The sequence below is a fragment of the Pholis gunnellus genome, assembly GCF_910591455.1.
Source record: "Pholis gunnellus genome assembly, chromosome: 16".
Classification (NCBI taxonomy): domain Eukaryota; kingdom Metazoa; phylum Chordata; class Actinopteri; order Perciformes; family Pholidae; genus Pholis; species Pholis gunnellus.
Genome location: NC_136543.1, coordinates 21874395 through 21896211, shown reverse-complemented (window position 1 = coordinate 21896211; position 21817 = coordinate 21874395). Strand labels below are relative to the sequence as shown.

The following is a 21817-nucleotide window of genomic DNA, read 5'->3' as shown; positions in this document are numbered from 1 at the left end:
AAGACCTGGAGGAGAGCTCCTCTGTGGTCTGGACCTGGAGGAGAGCTCCTCTGTGGTCTGGACCTGGAGGAGAGCTCCTCTGTGGTCTCTGATGTGTCGTGTGTCTCTACAGGTCTAGACTTGGACCTGGAGGAGAGCTCCTCTGTGGTCGGAGGCTCAGGCGAGCAGCGTGGATCCACCGACTCTGCGTCCTTCTCCATCCCCAGCCTGGAGCTGTCGGACGGGGCGGCGGCAGCGGGAACCTCCCTGGACGTGGAGGACGTCCCGTCCACCGAGGTCTCCGGTCTGAAGGACGAGGAGACGCTGGAAGCTGCTGGTGAGACGTAAACATTGAACATTTTAAATGTTTTTAACGTCCCGACCAGAGTCCTGCTAAAACACAAAACAACCACTTTATTTGATAAAACTGCTCCACGTTCATGAAGTTCTGTTAAGACTTTAGAGAAGCTCTTGTATTACTCGATACATGATGAGCGTCGTTCATTCTTATCTTTAATATTTATTGAGTCTAGACGAGCAGCAGCTACTTCTACTTTATATTTTCTGTTTTTGTCTCCTTTAAATCTCAGTAAACAGAATATTTTTGGTGTTTTAACATTTTTCCTGTGTGGTATTAGTACTTTTACTGCAGTAGTGATGTGAGTACTTCCTGCTCTCTGCCTGTGTGTGTGTGTGTGTGTGTGTATATGTGACTGTAGTTGTCCTCCTGTCCACAGGGGGCGCTGCTGCTCCTCCTGGTTGCTCCGCCTCCTCCTCCTCCACAGCGGCTCCGGTGGAGGCGGGGCCTCCCCTGCCGGCCTATTACCTGGTGAAGTGGATCACCTGGAAGGAGAAGAAGACTCCCATCATCACGCAGAGTGAGAACGGGCCCTGCCCCCTGCTGGCCATCATGAACACGCTGTTCCTCCGCTGGAAGGTACAAAAACACAGACGTGTACCTGTAAACTGGGTTATTATACTATGTATGACGAGTACAAGAAGCTGGTACGAGGTACTTCTACATAGTCGATGTATTAACACAGTAGATGCTGCTGTGGACGTATTTTAGATAAATATATATAAACGTGTTCTCTTCTAACACACCAGACTTAACTCAAGTTTAACTTTCCCTTTGAAGTATAATCTTTGAGGTACTTTTACTTAACTTGAATATTTCTATTTTATGTTGTTTTATACTTTTACTGTAGTATTACTTGTAGTATTGGTAGTATTTGTGCTTTGTAGTAACTCTGTGTGTGTTTTCAGGCTAAACTTCCGGCTCAGACAGAAGTCGTCACCACGGAGGACCTGATGGCTCACCTGGGTACGATGAGTCACAGCCGTCAGCCAATCAGCTGCTGAGTTCACAACAACAACAACAATAGAAAAAAAAACATTTCACAAACAATTCATTTGTGTGTTTGTTGTGCAGGAGAGTGTGTGTTGTCTGTTACACCCAGAGAGAAGACTGACGGGATGGAGCTCAACTTCCAACAGGTACACACACACACACACACACACACACACACACACACACACACACACACACACACACACACACACACACACACACACACACACACACACACACACACACACACACACAGGAAACCAGGCGACTTTCAAAATAAACTTCAGGAAGGAAATCTGAAATGTGTAAACTGACTCTGTGTGTGTGTGTGTGTGTGTGTGTGTGTGTGTGTGTGTGTGTGTGTGTGTGAGAACATGGGTGATGCGATGGCCGTGCTCCCCAAACTGTCCACAGGTCTGGACGTTAACGTTCGTTTCACCGGCGTGACGGACTTCGAGTACACGCCTGAATGCATCGTGTTCGACCTGCTGGACATCCCGCTGTTCCACGGCTGGTTGGTCGACCCACAGGTAGTGTGTGTGTGTGTGTGTGTGTGTCTGTGTGTGTGTGTGTGTGTGTGTGTGAGAGATGAACACAAGGGTTTAGACTCTTTACTGTGTTCAGAGTCCAGAGATGGAGGCTTCTGTGGGGAAACTGAGTTACAACCAGCTGGTGGAGAAAATCATCGACTACAAACACTCAGCGGACAGCAGCCGAGTCAGTGAAGGTAACACACACACACACACACACTGACCCCCTCACAGTTCAACGTTAACCATCACAGTGTAAATAAAGTTTTACTGACTCAGTTTCTAGTCTCTGATCTCTGATCATGTTTCATTGTAAACAACCAATCAGAGGAGAGCTAGTAACGTTAGCAGCACCGCTAACGGCTAACCAACGAGGTTCACTTCAGTGACATCATGATGCCTTCAGGCTCTGCTCAGTGAACACGAGTACTGGCTGAAGGTACATCATAACGTGTTTCATTCATGTTCATTAAAGCTGCATTCTCTCTAGTGTCCACCAGGGGGCGACTCCTCTGGTCCTATAGAAGTCTATGAGAAAATGACTCTACTTCTCTCTTGATTTATTACCTCAGTAAACTGTGTGTGTGTGTGTGTGTGTGTGTGTGTGTGTGTGTGTGTGTGTGTGTGTGTGTGTGTGTGTGTGTGTGTGTGTGTGTGTGTGTGTGTGTGTGTGTGTGTGTGTGTGTGTGTGTGTGTGTGTGTGCAGGTCTTGTGGCAGAACAGTTCCTGGAATCCACGGCGACCCAGCTGTCATATCACGGTCTGTGTGAACTCAACACGACGGCCACAGAGGGAGAAATCTCTGTGTTCTTCAGAAACAACCACTTCAGTACCATGATCAAACACAAGGTGGAGCTACACACACACACACACACACACACTTCAGTACCATGATCAAACACAAGGTGGAGCTACACACACACACACACACTTCAGTACCATGATCAAACACAAGGTGGAGCTACACACACACACACACAGCTGTTGTTAGTAACGTTGCGGTCTCTCTCAGGGTCACCTGTACCTGTTGGTGACGGATCAGGGGTTCCTGCAGGAGGAGGGTCTGGTCTGGGAGTCTCTTCACAACGTCGAGGGAGACGGAAACTTTTGCGACTCCGACTTCAGACTGTGTCATCCTCCTCAGAGAGCTCCGCCCACAAATAACCTGCCAACCAGCGCCCAGGAGCAGCAGAGACAGATCGACCAGGTGAGACCGGGTGAGACGGGTAGACTGGGAGGTAGACCGGGTGAGACCGATCCACCGTCTCAGGACCACCTGGTGGTGACTGGTCCTCTTTGTTGGTCTCAGGACCACCTGGTGGTGACTGGTCTTCTTTGTTGGTCTCAGGACCACCTGGTGGTGACTGGTCCTCTTTGTTGGTCTCAGGACCACCTGGTGGTGACTGGTCTTCTTTGTTGATCTCAGGACCACCTGGTGGTGACTGGTCTTCTTTGTTGGTGTCAGGACCACCTGGTGGTGACTGGTCTTCTTTGTTGGTCTCAGGACCACCTGGTGGTGACTGGTCTTCTTTGTTGGTGTCAGGACCACCTGGTAGTGACTGGTCTTCTTTGTTGGTCTCAGGACCACCTGGTGGTGACTGGTCCTCTTTGTTGGTGTCAGGACCACCTGGTAGTGACTGGTCTTCTTTGTTGGTCTCAGGACTACCTGGTGGCGGTGTCCCTGCAGCAGCAGCAGGGCGGGGCCCCGGGGCCCCTCAGTGACCTGGAGTTGGCCCGACAGCTCCAACAGGAGGAATACCAGCAACAGCAGCAACTCCAGCAACAACAACCACAACAACAACAACAACCACAACAACAACAACAACCGGGATCAATGCAGGCAGCACAGCAGGTACGACTACACGGGGTAGAGTACTAATAAGTACTAGTATGCACTGATATGTACTAATATATAATATATATATATATTAGTGGAACAACGGATCACAAACCTCACGGTTCAGATCAGTCAAGAAAAGGGGAGGAGTCAAATATAACTTTGCTTTCTATTTATTAAAGAACTTCAAGAACACTTAAAGAAAGAACTTTGGGCTCAAGTCTCATAAACACAAACATTGAAGATGTCCAATTTGAAATAAAAAAATTAAAAGTCCAGAATCCTCACTTCAGTTTAACATGAGGTCTGTTGATCAATGCTGAAAGAAAGAAGCTTCCACTGTTCACACTGACCTGTGAGGGCTGATCGGTTACTAATACCTACTAATATGTACTAATACTTACTGATATGTACTAATACCTACTAATACCTACTATTATGTACTAATACTTACTGATATGTACTAATACCTACTATTATGTACTAATACCTACTAATATGTACTAATACCTACTATTATGTACTAATACCTACTGATATGTACTAATACCTACTAATACCTACTATTATGTACTAATACCTACTGATATGTACTAATACCTACTAATACCTACTATTATGTACTAATACCTACTGATATGTACTAATACCTACTATTATGTACTAATACCTACTGATATGTATTAATACCTACTGATATGTATTAATACCTACTAATATGTACTAATACCTACTAATATGTACTAATACCTACTATTATGTACTAATACCTACTGATATGTACTAATACCTACTAATACCTATTATTATGTACTAATACCTACTATTATGTACTAATACCTACTGATATGTACTAATACCTACTAATACCTACTATTATGTACTAATACCTACTGATATGTACTAATACCTACTAATACCTACTATTATGTACTAATACCTACTGATATGTACTAATACCTACTATTATGTACTAATACCTACTGATATGTACTAATACCTACTAATACCTACTATTATGTACTAATACCTACTGATATGTACTAATACCTACTAATACCTACTATTATGTGCTAATACCTACTGATATGTACTAATACCTACTATTATGTACTAATACCTACTGATATGTACTAATACCTACTGATATGTACTAATACCTACTATTATGTACTAATACCTACTGATATGTACTAATACCTACTATTATGTACTAATACCTACTGATATGTACTAATACCTACTAATACCTACTAATATGTACTAATATGTACTAATACCACACAATGTTCTTGAGGCTCTTTGTGTTGTTTGTGTTGATGATGATGATGATGATGATGATGTCACTGTGTTTCCAGGTCAGGGGTCAGGGGTCACAGCAGGGCGGAGCCAGGAGGAGAGAGAAGGACTCAGACTGTGTCGTCCTATAAACTCTTCATCATCATCATCATCATCATCATCATCATCTACAACCAACCAAACTCCACGAGGGAGGACACACACACACACACACACCCCACACACACACACACACACACACACACACACACACACACACACACACACACCACAGCTCGATGCCAAACCCCAGTGCTTTGTTGTTGAACAGTTTGTAAAAATGTAATAAATGAAAGATGAGTCTGGTGTAAACCGGTACGGCTGGCTAATGAAGGGTTAATAAGTTATAACAGCTTTATTAACGGCCAATAAATGATTTACTGAAGCTTCACAAACCACCAGTTGTTTGTTTTGAAGGTTAATAAAGTCATGAATTAATAAATATTATAAAACGTCCTTTTGATGATCTAAACGGTTAAAACGACTGAAGTATGATTAATCATAATAATAGTGTGTTATAACTGATCTATAAAGGAAGTTCTCCGTTATTGAAGCTGTTATATGTGTGTGTGTGTGTGTGTGTGTGTGTGTGTGTGCGTGTGTTATAACTGATCTATAAAGGAAGCTGTTGCATCGTTTGGAGGGTTTCTGGTGGAGAATCCGTCGTTTGAATCTTTATTTTCCGGTGAAACGTCGTCATGGCAGCAGAGTTCTCGTTCACGTCTAAATGTCCGAATATTTACCGAACTTTAACCGTTAAATAAACAGACGTTCAGGTTTACACTCGTTTCTGTTTTTGTTTGTTTCTTTTAATCCTCATCTGATTTCCAGCTGTTGTGTTTAAAGTGAGATTTATTGCTTGTTGGTATTTAAACGACTGTTTCTGTCATTTCCCTTTAAATAAACACTTTGATGGTAATTACATTCTACATGAATTAAACGGGTTAATTACTGCAGTGTTTCTGCTTCTTCACCAAAACAACAGTTTAATAAAATCCCCAAAAATACATTTAAAAATAAATGAACGTCTGATTATGACTCGTGTCACAGGTTCTGTTCACTGCAGAGATGATTATTATTATTATTATTATTATTATTATTATTAAGAAGATGAAGACGTCAGGAGAATAGAGGAGAAGATGAACATTAAGTCATAAATATGAAATGTTGACTTTTAAAAGCTGATTTAAAAAGTCGCCAATTTTGTTTTATTTTAAGTCAAATAACGTTGATTTAATTAACATTCGTCTTCTCATATTTATGACTTAAACACCTAAAACAACGTAAACCTTTTTATTTAAACTAATTATACAGCGAGTTACGACGCTGTCGTTTGTCTTCGTTGCCCCTTCTGGGCTTCCGTACTTCTCAAAACCTTCCGAGGAGCAAAATGATCGCTGCGTCACTTCAACCAGACTCAGAGACCTGAACACACACGCTGGACCAAGACCACGTTGTACCTGTGCTCGTGAGACCTGGTGAGACCTGATGAGTACTCGTGAGACCTGGTGAGTACTCATGAGACCTGAGACCAGGTGAGACCTGGTGAGTACTCATGAGACCTGAGACCAGGTGAGACCTGGTGAGTACTCATGAGACCTGAGGAGACCTGGTGAGACCTGATGAGTACTCATGAGACCTGGTCTGAAGTTTTTTGATTTTTAAAGTGAAATCAAACACTTTGAGGACCACCGAGTCCTCAAAGTGATCTGAAGCCACGTTAACGTCTTCAACTGAATAATAAAAGTGTTGTTTTTTTCCCATCATGCATCACTGTTTTCGGGGGCGTCGCCGGTACTTCCTGTTGTCGTCCGGTGTTTTTAAAACGCGTCTGTTGATGCTTTGTATTTAATTTGTCATGATATCGAATTATCAATAAAAACTAAATCCTACTCCGTCTGTCGACTCGTTTGTTTGTTGTTGTTGTTTACTCAAGTTAATAGAAACGAGAGACCAGTTGTAGAATTTAACACATTCATTACATTTAATCTAGTTTAAGGTGATTTAATTAAATGTATTTATTATGAGACGATTAATAAAACTTTAGAAATCACACTGAACTCCAAAATGTTTTCATGTCGGTTGTTTTTTCTTCAGTTTGTCGCATCGTTAGCGACGTTAGCATCGTTAGCATTGTTTCTCCTATAAGACAACATGGAGCCTCCTGCTGCTTTAATGGATTTAGTGTTAAATGTTTTGTACCAAATAAAGTTAAAAACAGGAATCGTGCACAAAAGACAGAAAACACATTTTCATTCAGGATAAATGCACTTTAAGATTTTTTCACATAGAAATTGTTGAACGTGTTCGAAGCTGATGAAGAAGGAAAGAAGGCAATGAAAGGTTTTCAGTAGCAGGGACGAGTTTCAACAAACAAAAAGCTTTTCCTCTCCAGACTTCACCCGCCTTTTTATTTAAACAAAGAAATAAGAGACGAAACATCAGGAGATACTTCTGCACTTTCAATTTGAAAAAAATCAATTTAGCTATCATAAATGTTTCTTATTATCACAACGTGACTTTAATTAACTTGTAAATATCAATAAACCTGATTCCCATCTGGAAAGGAAGACGTTTTAATGTCCAAAAACTCGTCCCTGAAGGTCAAACGTCTGATAAAAAAGCACTTTATCACCTCTTTGTTCCTCCGGTTGCATTGATAAGAGTTTGTACCTTCTGTACATCTCAAGGCATTTATTTCTTTTCTCACAGGAGAACGAACTCATTTACATACGTACATATTCACAAATGACAAGAACAAGAAACAGTATTTCCTATTTAAGTTGCTTATCTGGTAAACTTTAGTCACAGCTGAATCTTTGTCAAGTGCGGTGGCGTATAAAGTAGCGGGGTAGCGGGCTAACGGGTAGCGGGCTAACGGGTAGCGGGCTAACGGTTAGCAGGCGGTAACATGATGCTGCTTTTACAATAACAGATCTGTGCTTCTCCTTCATTAGTGGTCTAAACACACAAAAACAAGTGTACAGATGTTAATGATGAAAACACCAAATACCAACTTTATCCCAGCGAGAAGCTTTTATAAAATCTTTACAATTATATGGTTTAGTATTAACGCTAACTGGTTGCTCCTTTTGTTCGTAGAAAATATAAAGTCGAACTAAAATCAAATCAAATGCATAAAACCTGAAAGTATAGTTAAAATAAGATATAACAGTAAATGGCGCAACCTTGATTTTTATTTCGAAGCTAGCTTGTTAGTGTTCAGGTTTGTCACTAACTAGCTAGCTAGCTAGCTTGTCAATGCTCATCTCCGCTCTTGTGCTTGTTAGCTACAAGCCTCAGCTCTTCTAATAACTTATAAAACATAGATCATAATTATTATTCTGGCAGAAGAGACATTACATTAGATTGTGGAGGAAAAAAATCAAGCTAGCGATGATTTTAGCTGAGTCATTGTCAAGCTAATGGCTAACAAGAACAGTCTGAGAATACTGATTGAATGATGTTAGAATAATATATTTTATTATTGCTGCTAAAGACTAATCAGTACAAAAGTCACTGCTCTTATACAACAGTTAGCTAGCTAGTTAGCTAGTAGGTAGCATTACAATTTCAGTAAAAAATAGTTGTTTTAATCAAATCCACGGGGCGCTGTTGTTCATTAGCCATTAGCAGACAATGACTCAGTTAAATTATCGCTAGCCAAGTATGTTTTAGTGTTATTTTTCCATTCTAATGTAATACTATACATTATTTTTATTTTCGTACAGATATGAGCAGATTGTAGAAAACGTTGAAGTTTATGTGACATTAATTGGTAGCAGGCGAGGTTACTGCTAACAAGCTAAATATTAACTAGCTGTAACAAAGTTTTTTTTTGTCATTTTGGCAAATTTTTATACAATTGTGGGGTAATTGTCTTGCTAATTAACCTGCTGGCTAGCTAACTAGCTTCTGTTCTTTTACGTCTTATACGTTTGTAGCTGAAGTTGTATTTACAGAAAAGGAACAAGCAGGTAGCTTGTTGCTAACTAATCTAACAGTTAAGGTAGCACTAGCTAATGTCTTGAATCCTCTAAAACGTATGTTTTTTTAATCTAAAGAGCAATTTGAAGTACACAAAAAATACTTGATCTCACTTCTCGAAGGAAAAACCCCTCAGTATTGTTATGTAAAACAATAGGTTCTTACATGGGTGTAATAAACTGGGATAAAGCCGTTGACAGTGTTACCAACATTAGTCACAACATTTTAAAATACAAACAATAAGACATTTCCTAGTCAATACTGAGGAAAAAAAAGTTTTAGTCGACTGTTATTATATTTTAAAAAAACATTCACATATTCAGGAAACTGATCTCATGAAGAAAAATAGAACATTTAGAGTCTCAAGCTCTCAATCAGCCGCTTCTCCTGATTGGCTGGAGTTAATGACAGGAATGTATCTCTAAAGGGCCAATCAGGGAGGAGATCATTAAATATGCAGATATCAGTCATTCAGCTCAGCGTTAAACACAGATATCCAGTTAGTGGAACGTCTTCTTGCATAAATCTGTTACAAAGGAGCCATTTTGATTTAAAAGAGAAACCAGTCGAGTAGTGTTCAGTGTCTGCATCCTTTGATTCAACACTGGAGTTTGTTTGTTGTCGTGAACTGAAACTCAACAACAAAATCAAGCAAAATTTTCTTCTGAAATTCAACTCGGACCTTTTCTTAAACTGAATCTACACACATACAAAAAATAAAGGAAATTAAAATTATTCAGAGAAAAAAAACATGCAGATTAAATAAACTGATGAGTTGACACAAAATGTTTTGTTTTTGCTTTTTCACCAGACACCCGTCACGCTGGAAAAGTTTCGTGAAAATTATAATCCTGTTTTTAAAAGTCTTAAAATATAAAATGTAAGAAGGCTGCACAATAAGTATTTTAAAGATAGAAATGGGTCCATTGAATCTCAACTTCACATGAAAACAATGCAGATAAATTCAAACCAGATTGCTTTTGACAAAAAACATCGTTCTCGTACAAAAAACAAACTTTTGTTTTTGGATTCCAAAACGTTGACGGCATGCTAACGCTACGTTAGCTGCTTTTATCATCACGCGGACGTTTAGCAAGTTGTGTTAAAGTGAACAAATCAGCCTCAACGACATCAAACGAGCTAATTAGCCGATCCAACGTAAAAAAATAAAAATGGTTCATGTTTGTATAACATGCAGCCTGGAGAAACGGGTATTAGCATTTAGCACACCAACGTTAGCATGCACGCTCACAGTTAGCAAGTTGACGTGCTAATACTTAGCATGCTTAAAGTACAGCTGAGGCTAATGGGGAATTCAGTCCGTTGGTTTCTCGTCATGAACTTCTATTGGCGAAATCTAACTTCTGGCCTCTAGGTGGCGCTGAGACGATCAACAAGGAAACAATATCTTCTAAATATTTCACTTCCTTACAGTCGTTTGCAGGAATTAGCTTTCAAGATAAACTCAAATTTCTTCGGAGACAGTTGTGATAAATGTCTGGTGAAAAACATCAAGGAATTCTATGGGAAGATGAACTCATAGAAAATAACACGAAGTTCATGTTTTTGTTACTGTTCTGTTCTCTAAGAACAAACAAACAGACGATGGAACCGACTGTCAAACTGATTTTCTTCTGTTTTCTTCTATATTGTGGTTATTCTAGTAAAAGTTAAATTTATGAGCAGAATTTACTTCAGTTTTAGGATTTTTTTGTCTGATCAGCAGCTGAAAATCCAAATAAGCTTTCACAAATGTGAAACTACCTTTCAAAGTTTAACTGGAGAAATGACTTCATCAATGATCAAGTTATGATTTGAAGGACAGCTGAGCTGAACCGTGAGCCGGTTCACAATAAAGTCCAGTAGAATCCAACAGAAGATGTATTTAATGTGTCTCAGGATGAATCAAAAGTCTGTTTAGTGTTTCTGTCTTTCTGTCTGTACTTTCCCAGCTGCCCATGAACGTCACACAACACATCAGAGATCAGCTGATCGTCTCATCACATTCAAAACAAATCTGTTGGAAGCTTCAGAGACCAAAGTCAGAGATCAGAAGAAGCTTTCGGAGGTCACGTGATGCCGTTGGTCACATGATGCCGTTGGTCACATGATGCCGTTGGTGACGTACTGGAAAGAGTCGTAGAGTTTGGTGGTGATGGACCTCATGGATCCGTCCACCAGCTGCTCCACCAGCACCTGCAGCTGCTCCTCCGTCAGAGACATGTGGAAACGCTCCTTCAGACCACGGATGGTGCTGGAGCCGTGGAAGCAGGGGAGGTGGGAACCTGGAGGAGGACAAGGAGGTCAGGAGGAGGAGATGGAGGTCAGGAGGACAAGGACATACTATACTATGACTTTTTAAGCTGTTATAATGTAATTAACGCATGATGAGAACTTTGTTTCTCCTCACCTGAGGTCTACCAGAGAAGCCCTGGGAGTGATGGAGAACACACCTGTCCAGAGTGAAACACCCGGACCAGCAGAGAGGAGTGTGAACATGCTATAAGCGTGCTCCTCACCGTGTTGCTTGGAAACCTTTCTGCTAAATGTTACTACATTGATTGTATATAAATATATTTTCTGTGTTTATTTTATGAACCCTTGCCGGGTATATGTAGCAATCGTTTTATAGAAAGCAAAAAGCCAATTGAGGCAGTGATTTATGTTGATTTAAATAAAAAATAAAATACAAAAGTGACAGTATAGTATGTCGAAAACAGTGACTAAAAAAGACATAGTATTGTATGTCGAAACAAATGTAAAAGTGATGATATATATATATATATATATATATAATATATATATATATATAATATAGTATGCAGAGAAAAGTACTGAAACGTGACAGTATAGTGTCTGAAAAAACAAGTCATCGTGTAGCATGTCGAAAACAAAACAAAAGTCGTAGTATTGTATGTTGAAAAAAGTAAAAGAGTGATCGTATAGTATTTCATATACTACGAGTGTCACCTTGCTGCATGATCTCCACCATCTGAAGAACCTTCTCCATGTGTTTCCTGGCAGCGATGAGACCCTGAAGCATCAACATCTTGTAGTAGATAAACATGTCACCGTCCAGACCGCCCATCACCTGAAACATCACCATCATCACCATCACCATCCTCTTCATCTTCATCACATCACCATCATCATTATAATCCCGACAACACTGAGAAGACGCCACATTTACTCACATCCACAAACTCTGAGGTGAGTTTGAAGGCGGACGTCTCGAAGCCGAGGTTACGAGGAGAACTTGAGAGGATGAAGCCGAAGTCGATGTGGATGATGTGACCTTCAGAGTCCAGCAGGATGTTCCCGTTATGTCTGCACACATCAGTGAGATGGTAAGAGAGAGCTACAGGACTGTTAGCCTAGCTTAGCACAAATAGACTGTGTGTGTCTCACCTGTCTTTCACCTGCAGCAGGTAACAGATGAGACTGTATCCGGCGCAGCTCTGGACGAAGTTCCTCTGTGCGGTGAGGAAAGCTTCGGTGGTGAAGCTGCCGTGTTCCTGCAGGAAGTAGTCGAGCAGCGACAGCTGACTCTGTTTACGCACCTGAGGGAGGAAACGCAGCGACGCTCAGTTTGTGTGTAAAACGGTGAGGATTAGTAAAGTAACTCAAGCTTCCATATAAACGTAGAGGAGCATAAAGACTCAAGTAAAGTACAAGTACCTCACATTGGTACGGAAGTACTTGGAGTACTTGTACTTGGTTACCTGGTACTGAAGCACTTGGAATACATGTACTTGTAACCTGGTACTGAAGTACTCTGGGTACTTGTACTTGTTACCTGGTGCAGAGACACGGCGTTCAGCACTGGTTCGATCATCCCGCTGTCCGATGACATCACCAGGATCTTGTACGGTTTGATCCACAGAGGAACTCTCTCCTGCTGCCAGATGGACTGAAACACAACGAGGTCACCGATCAACTGATCAATACATAATCTACATGATCTACATGATCGATACATAATCTACATGATCTACATGATCGATACATAATCTACATGATCTACATGATCAATACATAATCTACATAATCTACATGATCAATACATAATCTACATGATCTACATGATCAATACATAATCTACATAATCTACATGATCGATACATAATCTACATGATCTACATGATCAATACATAATCTACATGATCTACATGATCAATACATAATCTACATAATCTACATGATCAATACATAATCTACATGATCTACATGATCGATACATAATCTACATGATCTACATGATCAATACATAATCTACATGATCTACATGATCAATACATAATCTACATAATCTACATGATCAATACATAATCTACATGATCTACATGATCAATACATAATCTACATAATCTACATGATCAATACATAATCTACATGATCTACATGATCAATACATAATCTACATGATCTACATGATCAATACATAATCTACATAATCTACATGATCAATACATAATCTACATAATCTACATGATCAATACATAATCTACATGATCTACATGATCGATACATAATCTACATGATCTACATGATCAATACATAATCTACATAATCTACATGATCAATACATAATCTACATGATCAATACATAATCTACATGATCAATACATTCTACATAATCTACATGATCTACATGATCAATACATAATCTACATGATCGATACATAATCTACATGATCAATACATAATCTACATGATCAATACATTCTACATAATCTACATGATCTACATGATCAATACATAATCTACATGATCGATACATAATCTACATGATCAATACATAATCTACATAATCTACATGATCAATACATAATCTACATAATCTACATGATCAATACATAATCTACATGATCTACATGATCAATACATAATCTACATGATCAATACATAATCTACATAATCTACATGATCAATACATAATCTACATGATCAATACATAATCTACATGATCTACATGATCAATACATAATCTACATAATCTACATGATCAATACATAATCTACATGATCTACATGATCAATACATAATCTACATAATCTACATGATCAATACATAATCTACATGATCAATACATAATCTACATAATCTACATGATCGATACATAATCTACATGATCAATACATAATCTACATAATCTACATGATCAATACATAATCTACATAATCTACATGATCAATACATAATCTACATGATCTACATGATCAATACATAATCTACATGATCGATACATAATCTACATAATCTACATGATCAATACATAATCTACATAATCTACATGATCAATACATAATCTACATAATCAATACATAATCTACATGATCAATACATAATCTACATAATCTACATGATCAATACATAATCTACATGATCAATACATAATCTACATGATCAATACATAATCTACATGATCAATACATAATCTACATAATCTACATGATCAATACATAATCTACATGATCAATACATAATCTACATGATCAATACATAATCTACATGATCAATACATAATCTACATGATCTACATGATCAATACATAATCTACATGATCAATACATAATCTACATAATCTACATGATCAATACATAATCTACATGATCAATACATAATCTACATGATCGATACAACTACAGGAACTGTTATTAAAGGTTGTTGTGCTTAAATGTTATGTTTTTATACTAAAATATATAAAATACAAAATAATCATTGTATCATCCAGAAAATACCTAAAACCTGCAGATACAGCTTGTTTGATTATCATTTGAAGTTTCTTTCTGTCTGAGTACATTAATATTAATAAAGCAATTATTGTAAAACATTTAAAGATGTACTACATTTAAGAAGATTTAAATGTAATTCAACCAACAAATCACATGAGTCAAATAATGAGATAACAGATACTGAGATCTGCTTAGCCAGCTAACCTTATGCTAAGCTAGCTACCTTTACGCTAAACTAGCTCCCTTAAGCAGGAGTTTATCTGTCTTATTTAATAAATAAACTGAATATAAGTCAAATGTCACTTCATTAAAATGAATATTCCTACAGAACCAATAAAAAGCCAGAATGCAGTAACTTCACAGTAAATGTACAAATAGTCTGTTTCATTTACTGCAAATTTAAACTCTTTTGACTTATCCTTCAATACAAAGACAAATCCTTCATCTTCCAGAGCAAATACTTAATGGTACTGTGTGATCCTGAAGTCGCAGTACTAGTACTAGTACTACTACTACTGCAGGTGAGTCGGTACCTGCAGCTGTCGGAGGACCTGATAGGCCAGCAGCTCTTGTCTCAGGTCGTCTCCACACTTCACGATGACGGACAGCAGCCTCCAGTTCAGCAGGTGACCGTACGGAGAACCTTCCCTGATCCTCCTGCAGGGAAACACGTTTATACATTTGTATATATGTATATATACATATATATATAGTGGTCCGGTTCTTCTGGACTCACCTGACTTTCTCCTCCCAGGGTTCCTTGAGGGCCACAGCTGACGGGTCTTCGGGGTCTCTGCGGAACGTCGTTGGCGTGTGAGCGAGGTTCTCCGACAGACGACGTCTGGAGAACCCAAACCGACGGAGAACCGACAGAACAACAAGGTGAGGGGTGGAAATTATAGTGAAAAACTAACTGAATACATTTACTCAACTACTGTACTTAAGTACAATTCTTCAGTTACATATACTTCTACAAAGTAAATATTGTACTTTTTGCTGCATTACATTTATCTGATGACTCAGTTTACAGATTCAGATAATTAAAACATAATATAATTTTGATCAGAAGTGTTGCAGTGTGTGTGTGATATATACATATATATGTATTTATATATACATATATATATATGTATTTATATATATATATTTACCTGATGTCTCCGGCGGCGATGAAAACCGGCTCTTTGCTCTCCAGACTTGTGATGCTGTCGACTGAAAACTGACTGATGTTATCAGAGCTGCTGGTCTGAGTCTCCACCTGTACACACACACACACACACACACACACACACACACACACACACACACACACACACACACACACACACACACACACACACACACACACACACACACACACACACACACACACACACACACAATACATCTGCTTGAATTGATACATCTAATACATCTATGCATATTTATTCCATATTCACTTTATGTATACATATGTATATATATACAGTATATATACTACATTCTTACCTCCACCTGTATATATATATACGTATATATATATACACACACAGTATATATACATGTATATGTATATACATGTATATATATATATATATATATATACACACATACACACTACATTCTCACCTCCACCTGCAGCTGTCCGATGTCGTCGGTGGCCCACGCCTCGTCGTCGTTGTCGTAGTTCGGGACGGTGGAGAAGCTTCCTGCTCGGTGCTCGGACGTCATCCCGCTGCCACAGTTAGCGTTAGCGTTAGCGTTAGCGTTAGCTGCGGTGCCGCCGCAGTCCAGGTTCTCTGCGGAGCGAGCCGAGTGGATCCTCGTCTCCGGGATCCGGACGGGAATCGGAGACGTCTCGAAGCTCTCGCACTCCAACACCTCCACGTAGATGATGTACGGAGCCTGAGGAGGAAGTTAGCATGCTAGCTGTTGTTCTTCTGTTGGGGTTTTTGGGAATGTGAGTTATGCATTTTGTCTCGCTAACAGTTTCTGCCTGTTTCTAGTCTTTGTGCTAAGCTTATCTCACAGATTCCATCTGCTTCCACTCTTTATGCTAAGCTAGGCTCACAGTTTCAACCTGCTTCCACTCTTTATGCTAAGCTAGGCTCACAGTTTCAACCTGCTTCCAGTCTTTATGCTAAGCTAGGCTCACAGTTTCAACCTGCTTCCAGTCTTTATGCTAAGCTAGGCTCACAGTTTCCATCTACTTTCAGTTTTTGTGCTAAGCTAGGCTAATAGTTTCACCCTGCTTCCAGTCTTTGTGCTAAGCTAGGCTCACTGTTTCAACCTGCTTCCAGTCGTCATGCTAAGCTAGACTAACTACGTCCTGGGCCTGTCTATGTACTGGACCCAGAGAGATGAAACTGGTGTGAAACACTGAGAATAACTGGTCATTGAACGCCTCACCTTGTCTTTGGAGTTGAGCACCACGGCCTGAGTGTGGGGGACCCGGCAGACGTGGTGCTGCCGCTCGGCGGTGGGCAGCCAGACTCGTGCCGGCAGCTTGTGGTTGAGCAGCGACAGCTCTGAGATCAGCCGCTGGGTCTTCTGCTCTTTGGTCGGCAGCGTCGCCAAACGTTTCCCGATGCAGAGCAGAGACTTCACGAGCTCCCTCTGAGGACGCAGACGGTCCGGCTGAGAGACAGGAAGTAGTGACGACACGAGCGGAGAAAATTAAAAATAAATAATTAAGTCTAGGAGATGAAGCTCAGAGCTGCTTTTGCTTTTGGCCGTCGCCATCTTGTTTTCTGTGTTCAAACAGGTGATGAAACAACCGATACCTTCTTGGTGTCATCACAATGAGATCAATAACAAAATAAAAGTACCTCCTCATGGACAGCCTCCACTTTGGGATTACTTCCTGTCCGCCGGAGGCCTGACCCGGGCCCGCTGCTCGCCGTGGTGGCGTCTGACTTGGATCTCTGGTGGGTCCTCCTGGACGGGGAAACAAACACCTCCCCCGGTGCGGGGCTGTCGGGGGAGGGGCCGCCGGCTGCAGAGAAGGAGGAGGCGGAGTCCGTGTTGCTGCTGTTGTGTCTCCGGTGGCAGCGGCGGTGCGACGGCGAGGACGACGGGCCGTCGGAGGCCGAGGCCGAAACAGCTCCACGAGCGTCCGGCGGAGGAGCGGAAGGTTTGAGTTCGTCGGACAGGATGAGTTTTCGGAGTTTGGTGCCTCTGGAGTGACGCTGGGTAGAGATGTGCATGTCGGAGGAGTAAGCTCCCAACAGCCACGCCGTCAGCAGGGAGAAGGTTATACCTCCTCTGCAGCGGTGGATCTGAGAGACAAAAGACTTTAGATCAAGTGTCCATATACAGAATATCACATCCTCAAGATCTCTAGACCAGGGGCCTCATCCTTGTCCTGGTAGATCCCAAAGAAACCAGACCACAAGGGATATAAAACCCCTCCAGTATGTTGTGCCAGTTTACAACATGGACGTGGTCTCCGTGACGTCACTCAGAGGGTCTTTGAAGAGATGCTATCGCCGTCTGCGACGACATAAACTGAAAATGGTCATAGAGGCGGATCGTCGGTGGAGCCGAGGCAGCAAACGGGTTTATTTTAACATTGGCCATTTTAACATTGAGGTCTATGGGGGATTGACTCGCTTTAGGAGCCTCTAGTGACCATTTGAGGAACTGCAGTTTGTGCCACTTCAATCGTCAGCGCTGGAGGTCACCGTTCAAATAACTCCACCGGGGGGGGGCAACATTCAGATATTATTTGTGGTCCCGTGACCCACTAATCTGGGGACCATCAACCAGAGCCTCCTCTCCAGTAAAATGACTTAGGTTTAGGGTGCAGGGTCGTGTGACACTTTGATGATTGAGGTGCATCTTTAGACCCTGTTTTTTTTAATAGAAACCACTATTAGAACTACTTTTAACTACCTCAGTGACCTCCACCGGTGACTTCGTCAAGGCTTCCCCAAGTCCTCTGATATACGCCTCCTCCATGGAGGGTATGTCTATTCAGGATTCAAGAGTCCCTAAATGTGGTCTTTCCACCTTACGACACTATCCGCTCTCAGGATCAGCAGATCAGCCGGAACAAGATGCGACCTCTTCCTTCCGAGTCATCTGATGGTTTGTCAGAACTTCTAGAGGCCAACTGAAAGTCCTTCTCCGAGGTCTTCTTGAACTCCTTCCACACTTGAAAAGTTGTAGTCTCTCTGGCCGACCGATCCCCGTCTGCTGAGCTGGTGTTGAAGGTGGTGCTGATTACCCACTAGAGGCATTCTAAGGGTCCGATCACTAGAAACATGGCACCCACCAAAAAACATTGTTGTCCTTTGGTACTACCTTTTGGTACTACTCTTGTACCGCGGTTTGAAGGTGGTTCCTGGATGCGCATAAAAAGTTTAAATATTTCAACTTGCGCGGAGTCGCACCGCTCGTCAGTGTCACACTTGACCCGTAGCAGCCAATCAACTCCGACAAAGAGGCGGGCTTTACTACTTTACTACTGACTTCCTGTTGCAACGCGTCTCGTTGTAATCGTCCCTTTAGTCTCAAGAGCCTACGTGGGTCAGCACGATGAACCGGGTTTACCTGCCACCTGATTGCCAAAAACGAAACCTCCAAATGATTGTGGCTTAACGTTTCTTTTTAAAGGGCCCAGACCACCAGCAGCTCCCCTCCAAGGTCTGGCTGCAGGATGGGAGCATTTCATGGAGACATTGGTAACAAGCTTCTGTAACTTACATGAAGAACTAAACCGAGCCAGATTCCTGAGCAGATACGACGGTTAGCTTAACCTCGACTCACCAGGTACGGTCTGATGGCGTCGCCCACCTCGGTGTCCATGTGCACGTACATGTTGAGCAGCTGCGGCAGGTAGAAGTCCACCTCGCTGTCGGGGAAGCTGAAGAGCCGGTTCCCGATGTAGGCCTGCACCCCCGGCTCCTTTGACTTGTACAGGTAGGAGATCGCCATGGAGACGTCAAACAGCTTGGACTCGAACAGGCGCAGCAACCACGACTGCTTAGACGACGACGGCGACGGCGACAGCAGCGAAGAAGACTCCGGTCGGGCTGAAGGAGGCGAGTCTCGCTTTTCTCCCTCCTCCTCGTCTTCTTCTTCTTCGTCTTCTTCTTTGATGGAGCTGGTGTCCGGGCTGATGTGCCACTGTGGACCGGAGCCCTCCGTTGAGTCTGTGAAGTGTTGTTGTTGTTGTTGTTGATCCTCCTGTTGTCGCTTGTTGTCAACTTGCTGCTGTTCAGGCACTTCCCTGTTCTGCAGCTTGACCTTAAGAAGAACTTCCTGGCAAGCCTTCAGAGCTACTTCTGGGTCGATCACTGCAGGCAGAAAACAAGGAGAGGTTCAGGTTACTCGTGAGCATAAAATGTGCAGAAGCAAAAGTCCCGATAGCTTCTCATATTACACCTCAAGATCCCAACAGTCAACGGGGAAACTCTTAGTTCTGGTAGAATCGGAGCTACAAAAGTGAAACGTGTCTCTCAGATTAAGTTCAAACTCCTGACTATCCAGGAGTTTGTGCCACCTTTTCTTAAACGTTTTCTTCCGAGAATCACCAAGGTCTTTTTAGTGGCCCAGGCAGCTGTGTTATTTGGGGCAACAAGTCCTGGAAGGGGTCCCCCCAAAGACAAGTTGGTCCCAGGTGAGGGTCCAGACTACGATTCTCTCCTACGAATATCTGTTTCTCCTTCTCTTGTAAATCTGCAGTCTTTCCTGTTGTCGGTTTGAGATTCTTTGAATTGGGGTCTTTGAGATTAAGAAGCCTCGCCCGGATTAGGGATCCCCTTACCTGGGACCTGGTCTGGGAGGGGAAGCTTAAGAACCTGGTGGTGGGGACGGATCCATGGAGCCCGGTATCATGGAACAGTGTTGGCCACGATGGCAGCAATCCAACATTCAGGAGGGTGGTAACAGAGGTTCAGTACCGGGTACCTGATCGCAAACCAAGTTCTAGGAACCTCTTTTTTTTAAGAAAGACCAGGATCCGGTTCGGGAGACGAACCGGTACCAACTAGATATAGTTGGGCTCACCTCTAAGCAGAGTACTACAACTGGTACCAAACTCCTTGGATTGTAACAACTTCAAGTTAGTTTGTTCCAGTGAAAGTTAAAAAGAAGTTTAGGAATCTCTTGAGGCTTGATTTATGGTTCAGGGGATTGTTTTAACGGTTTGGTAAAACTGGGCAGTGTTCCTTCAGCAGGGATCGGTACTCTGTTTAGTCCTGATCCTCTATGAACCAGTCTCAGTTTAGTCCTGATCCTCTATGAACCAGTCTCAGTTTAGTCCTGATCCTCTATATGAACCAGTCTCAGTTTAGTCCTGATCCTCTATATGAACCAGTCTCAGTTTAGTCCTGATCCTCTATCAGACCTCCATCAGTAAGGATGGTCTATATGGTTATTCTTAATGCTCGTCATCAGAGCCACCGGGTCGGATTCTGGTGAAATCAGATGAAATCATTCAGGTTCACCAGAAACTTTTTCAGCTCAGACTCCAGCAGAGTCCGGTCCACCGTGGACAGACCCAGATCCTGCAGCAGAGTCCGGTCCACCGTGGACAGACCCAGATCCTGCAGCAGAGTCCGGTCCACCATGGACAGACCCAGATCCTGCAGCAGAGTCCGGTCCACCGTGGACAGACCCAGATCCTCCAGCTGAGAGGTTTTCTAAAGGGACTCTGGTGCTCAGAGACACTACCACTTTAGTCCACAGGGACCGAATATCACGGCATATAAACATCTAGAACCATCTGTGTCGGTACCTTGGTCGACCCCCAGGTCCATCTCCATGGCGTCCTCTGAGATGACGTCCAGCGGGGGACTCGGGCCTCGAGCGTCGCCGCCGCCGCTCGACACGCCGCTGCTGCCGATGCCTTCGCTGGCGCTGCTGCCGAGGCTGCCGGTGCTGCCGATGCTGCCGCTGGGGCTGGAGCTGCGGGGGCTGGCGCTGGGGGAGGACGGCTGCTCGCTGTGGGGGGGCGGGGGCAGCTGCAGCTGGGGGCGGGGGTGATGGTGGTGATGGTGGTGGTGATGGTGGACGGGGCAGTCAGAGGAGCTCTCGGAACAAGAGGAAGAGGAGGAAGAGGAGGAGGAAGAGGAGG

The 21817-nt window shown here is 42.2% G+C and overlaps 2 protein-coding genes across 2 annotated transcripts in view; one reads left to right on the top strand and one right to left on the bottom strand.

Annotated features, from left to right (window-relative positions):
* Positions 1–6824, top strand: part of mindy1 (MINDY lysine 48 deubiquitinase 1) — a gene marked incomplete at its 5' end in the record, with an annotated part of 6944 nt that extends 120 nt beyond the window's left edge. Inside the window, 10 exons of the mRNA XM_079176342.1 lie at positions 4–316; positions 717–916; positions 1246–1303; positions 1412–1476; positions 1702–1860; positions 1955–2057; positions 2567–2709; positions 2873–3067; positions 3521–3712; positions 5056–6824. Of these exons, the coding sequence (XP_079032468.1) occupies positions 4–316; positions 717–916; positions 1246–1303; positions 1412–1476; positions 1702–1860; positions 1955–2057; positions 2567–2709; positions 2873–3067; positions 3521–3712; positions 5056–5127 (1500 nt within the window). The 3' untranslated portion in view covers positions 5128–6824. The remainder of the gene's footprint in view (positions 1–3; positions 317–716; positions 917–1245; positions 1304–1411; positions 1477–1701; positions 1861–1954; positions 2058–2566; positions 2710–2872; positions 3068–3520; positions 3713–5055) is intronic.
* A 294-nt stretch (positions 6825–7118) lies between these two features.
* LOC306708130 (phosphatidylinositol 4-kinase beta-like) overlaps positions 7119–21817 on the bottom strand; it is a 20487-nt gene continuing 5788 nt past the window's right edge. The window contains exons 2-14 of the mRNA XM_079175858.1: positions 21479–21817; positions 19507–20036; positions 17565–18014; positions 17146–17373; positions 16366–16641; positions 15909–16015; positions 15494–15598; positions 15291–15414; positions 12819–12932; positions 12431–12582; positions 12217–12349; positions 11993–12113; positions 7119–11307 (exon numbers count right to left, since the gene is read on the bottom strand). The exon at positions 21479–21817 is cut by the window's right edge and continues 157 nt beyond it. Coding sequence (XP_079031984.1) covers positions 11126–11307; positions 11993–12113; positions 12217–12349; positions 12431–12582; positions 12819–12932; positions 15291–15414; positions 15494–15598; positions 15909–16015; positions 16366–16641; positions 17146–17373; positions 17565–18014; positions 19507–20036; positions 21479–21817 — 2861 coding nt within the window. The 3' untranslated portion in view covers positions 7119–11125. The remainder of the gene's footprint in view (positions 11308–11992; positions 12114–12216; positions 12350–12430; positions 12583–12818; positions 12933–15290; positions 15415–15493; positions 15599–15908; positions 16016–16365; positions 16642–17145; positions 17374–17564; positions 18015–19506; positions 20037–21478) is intronic.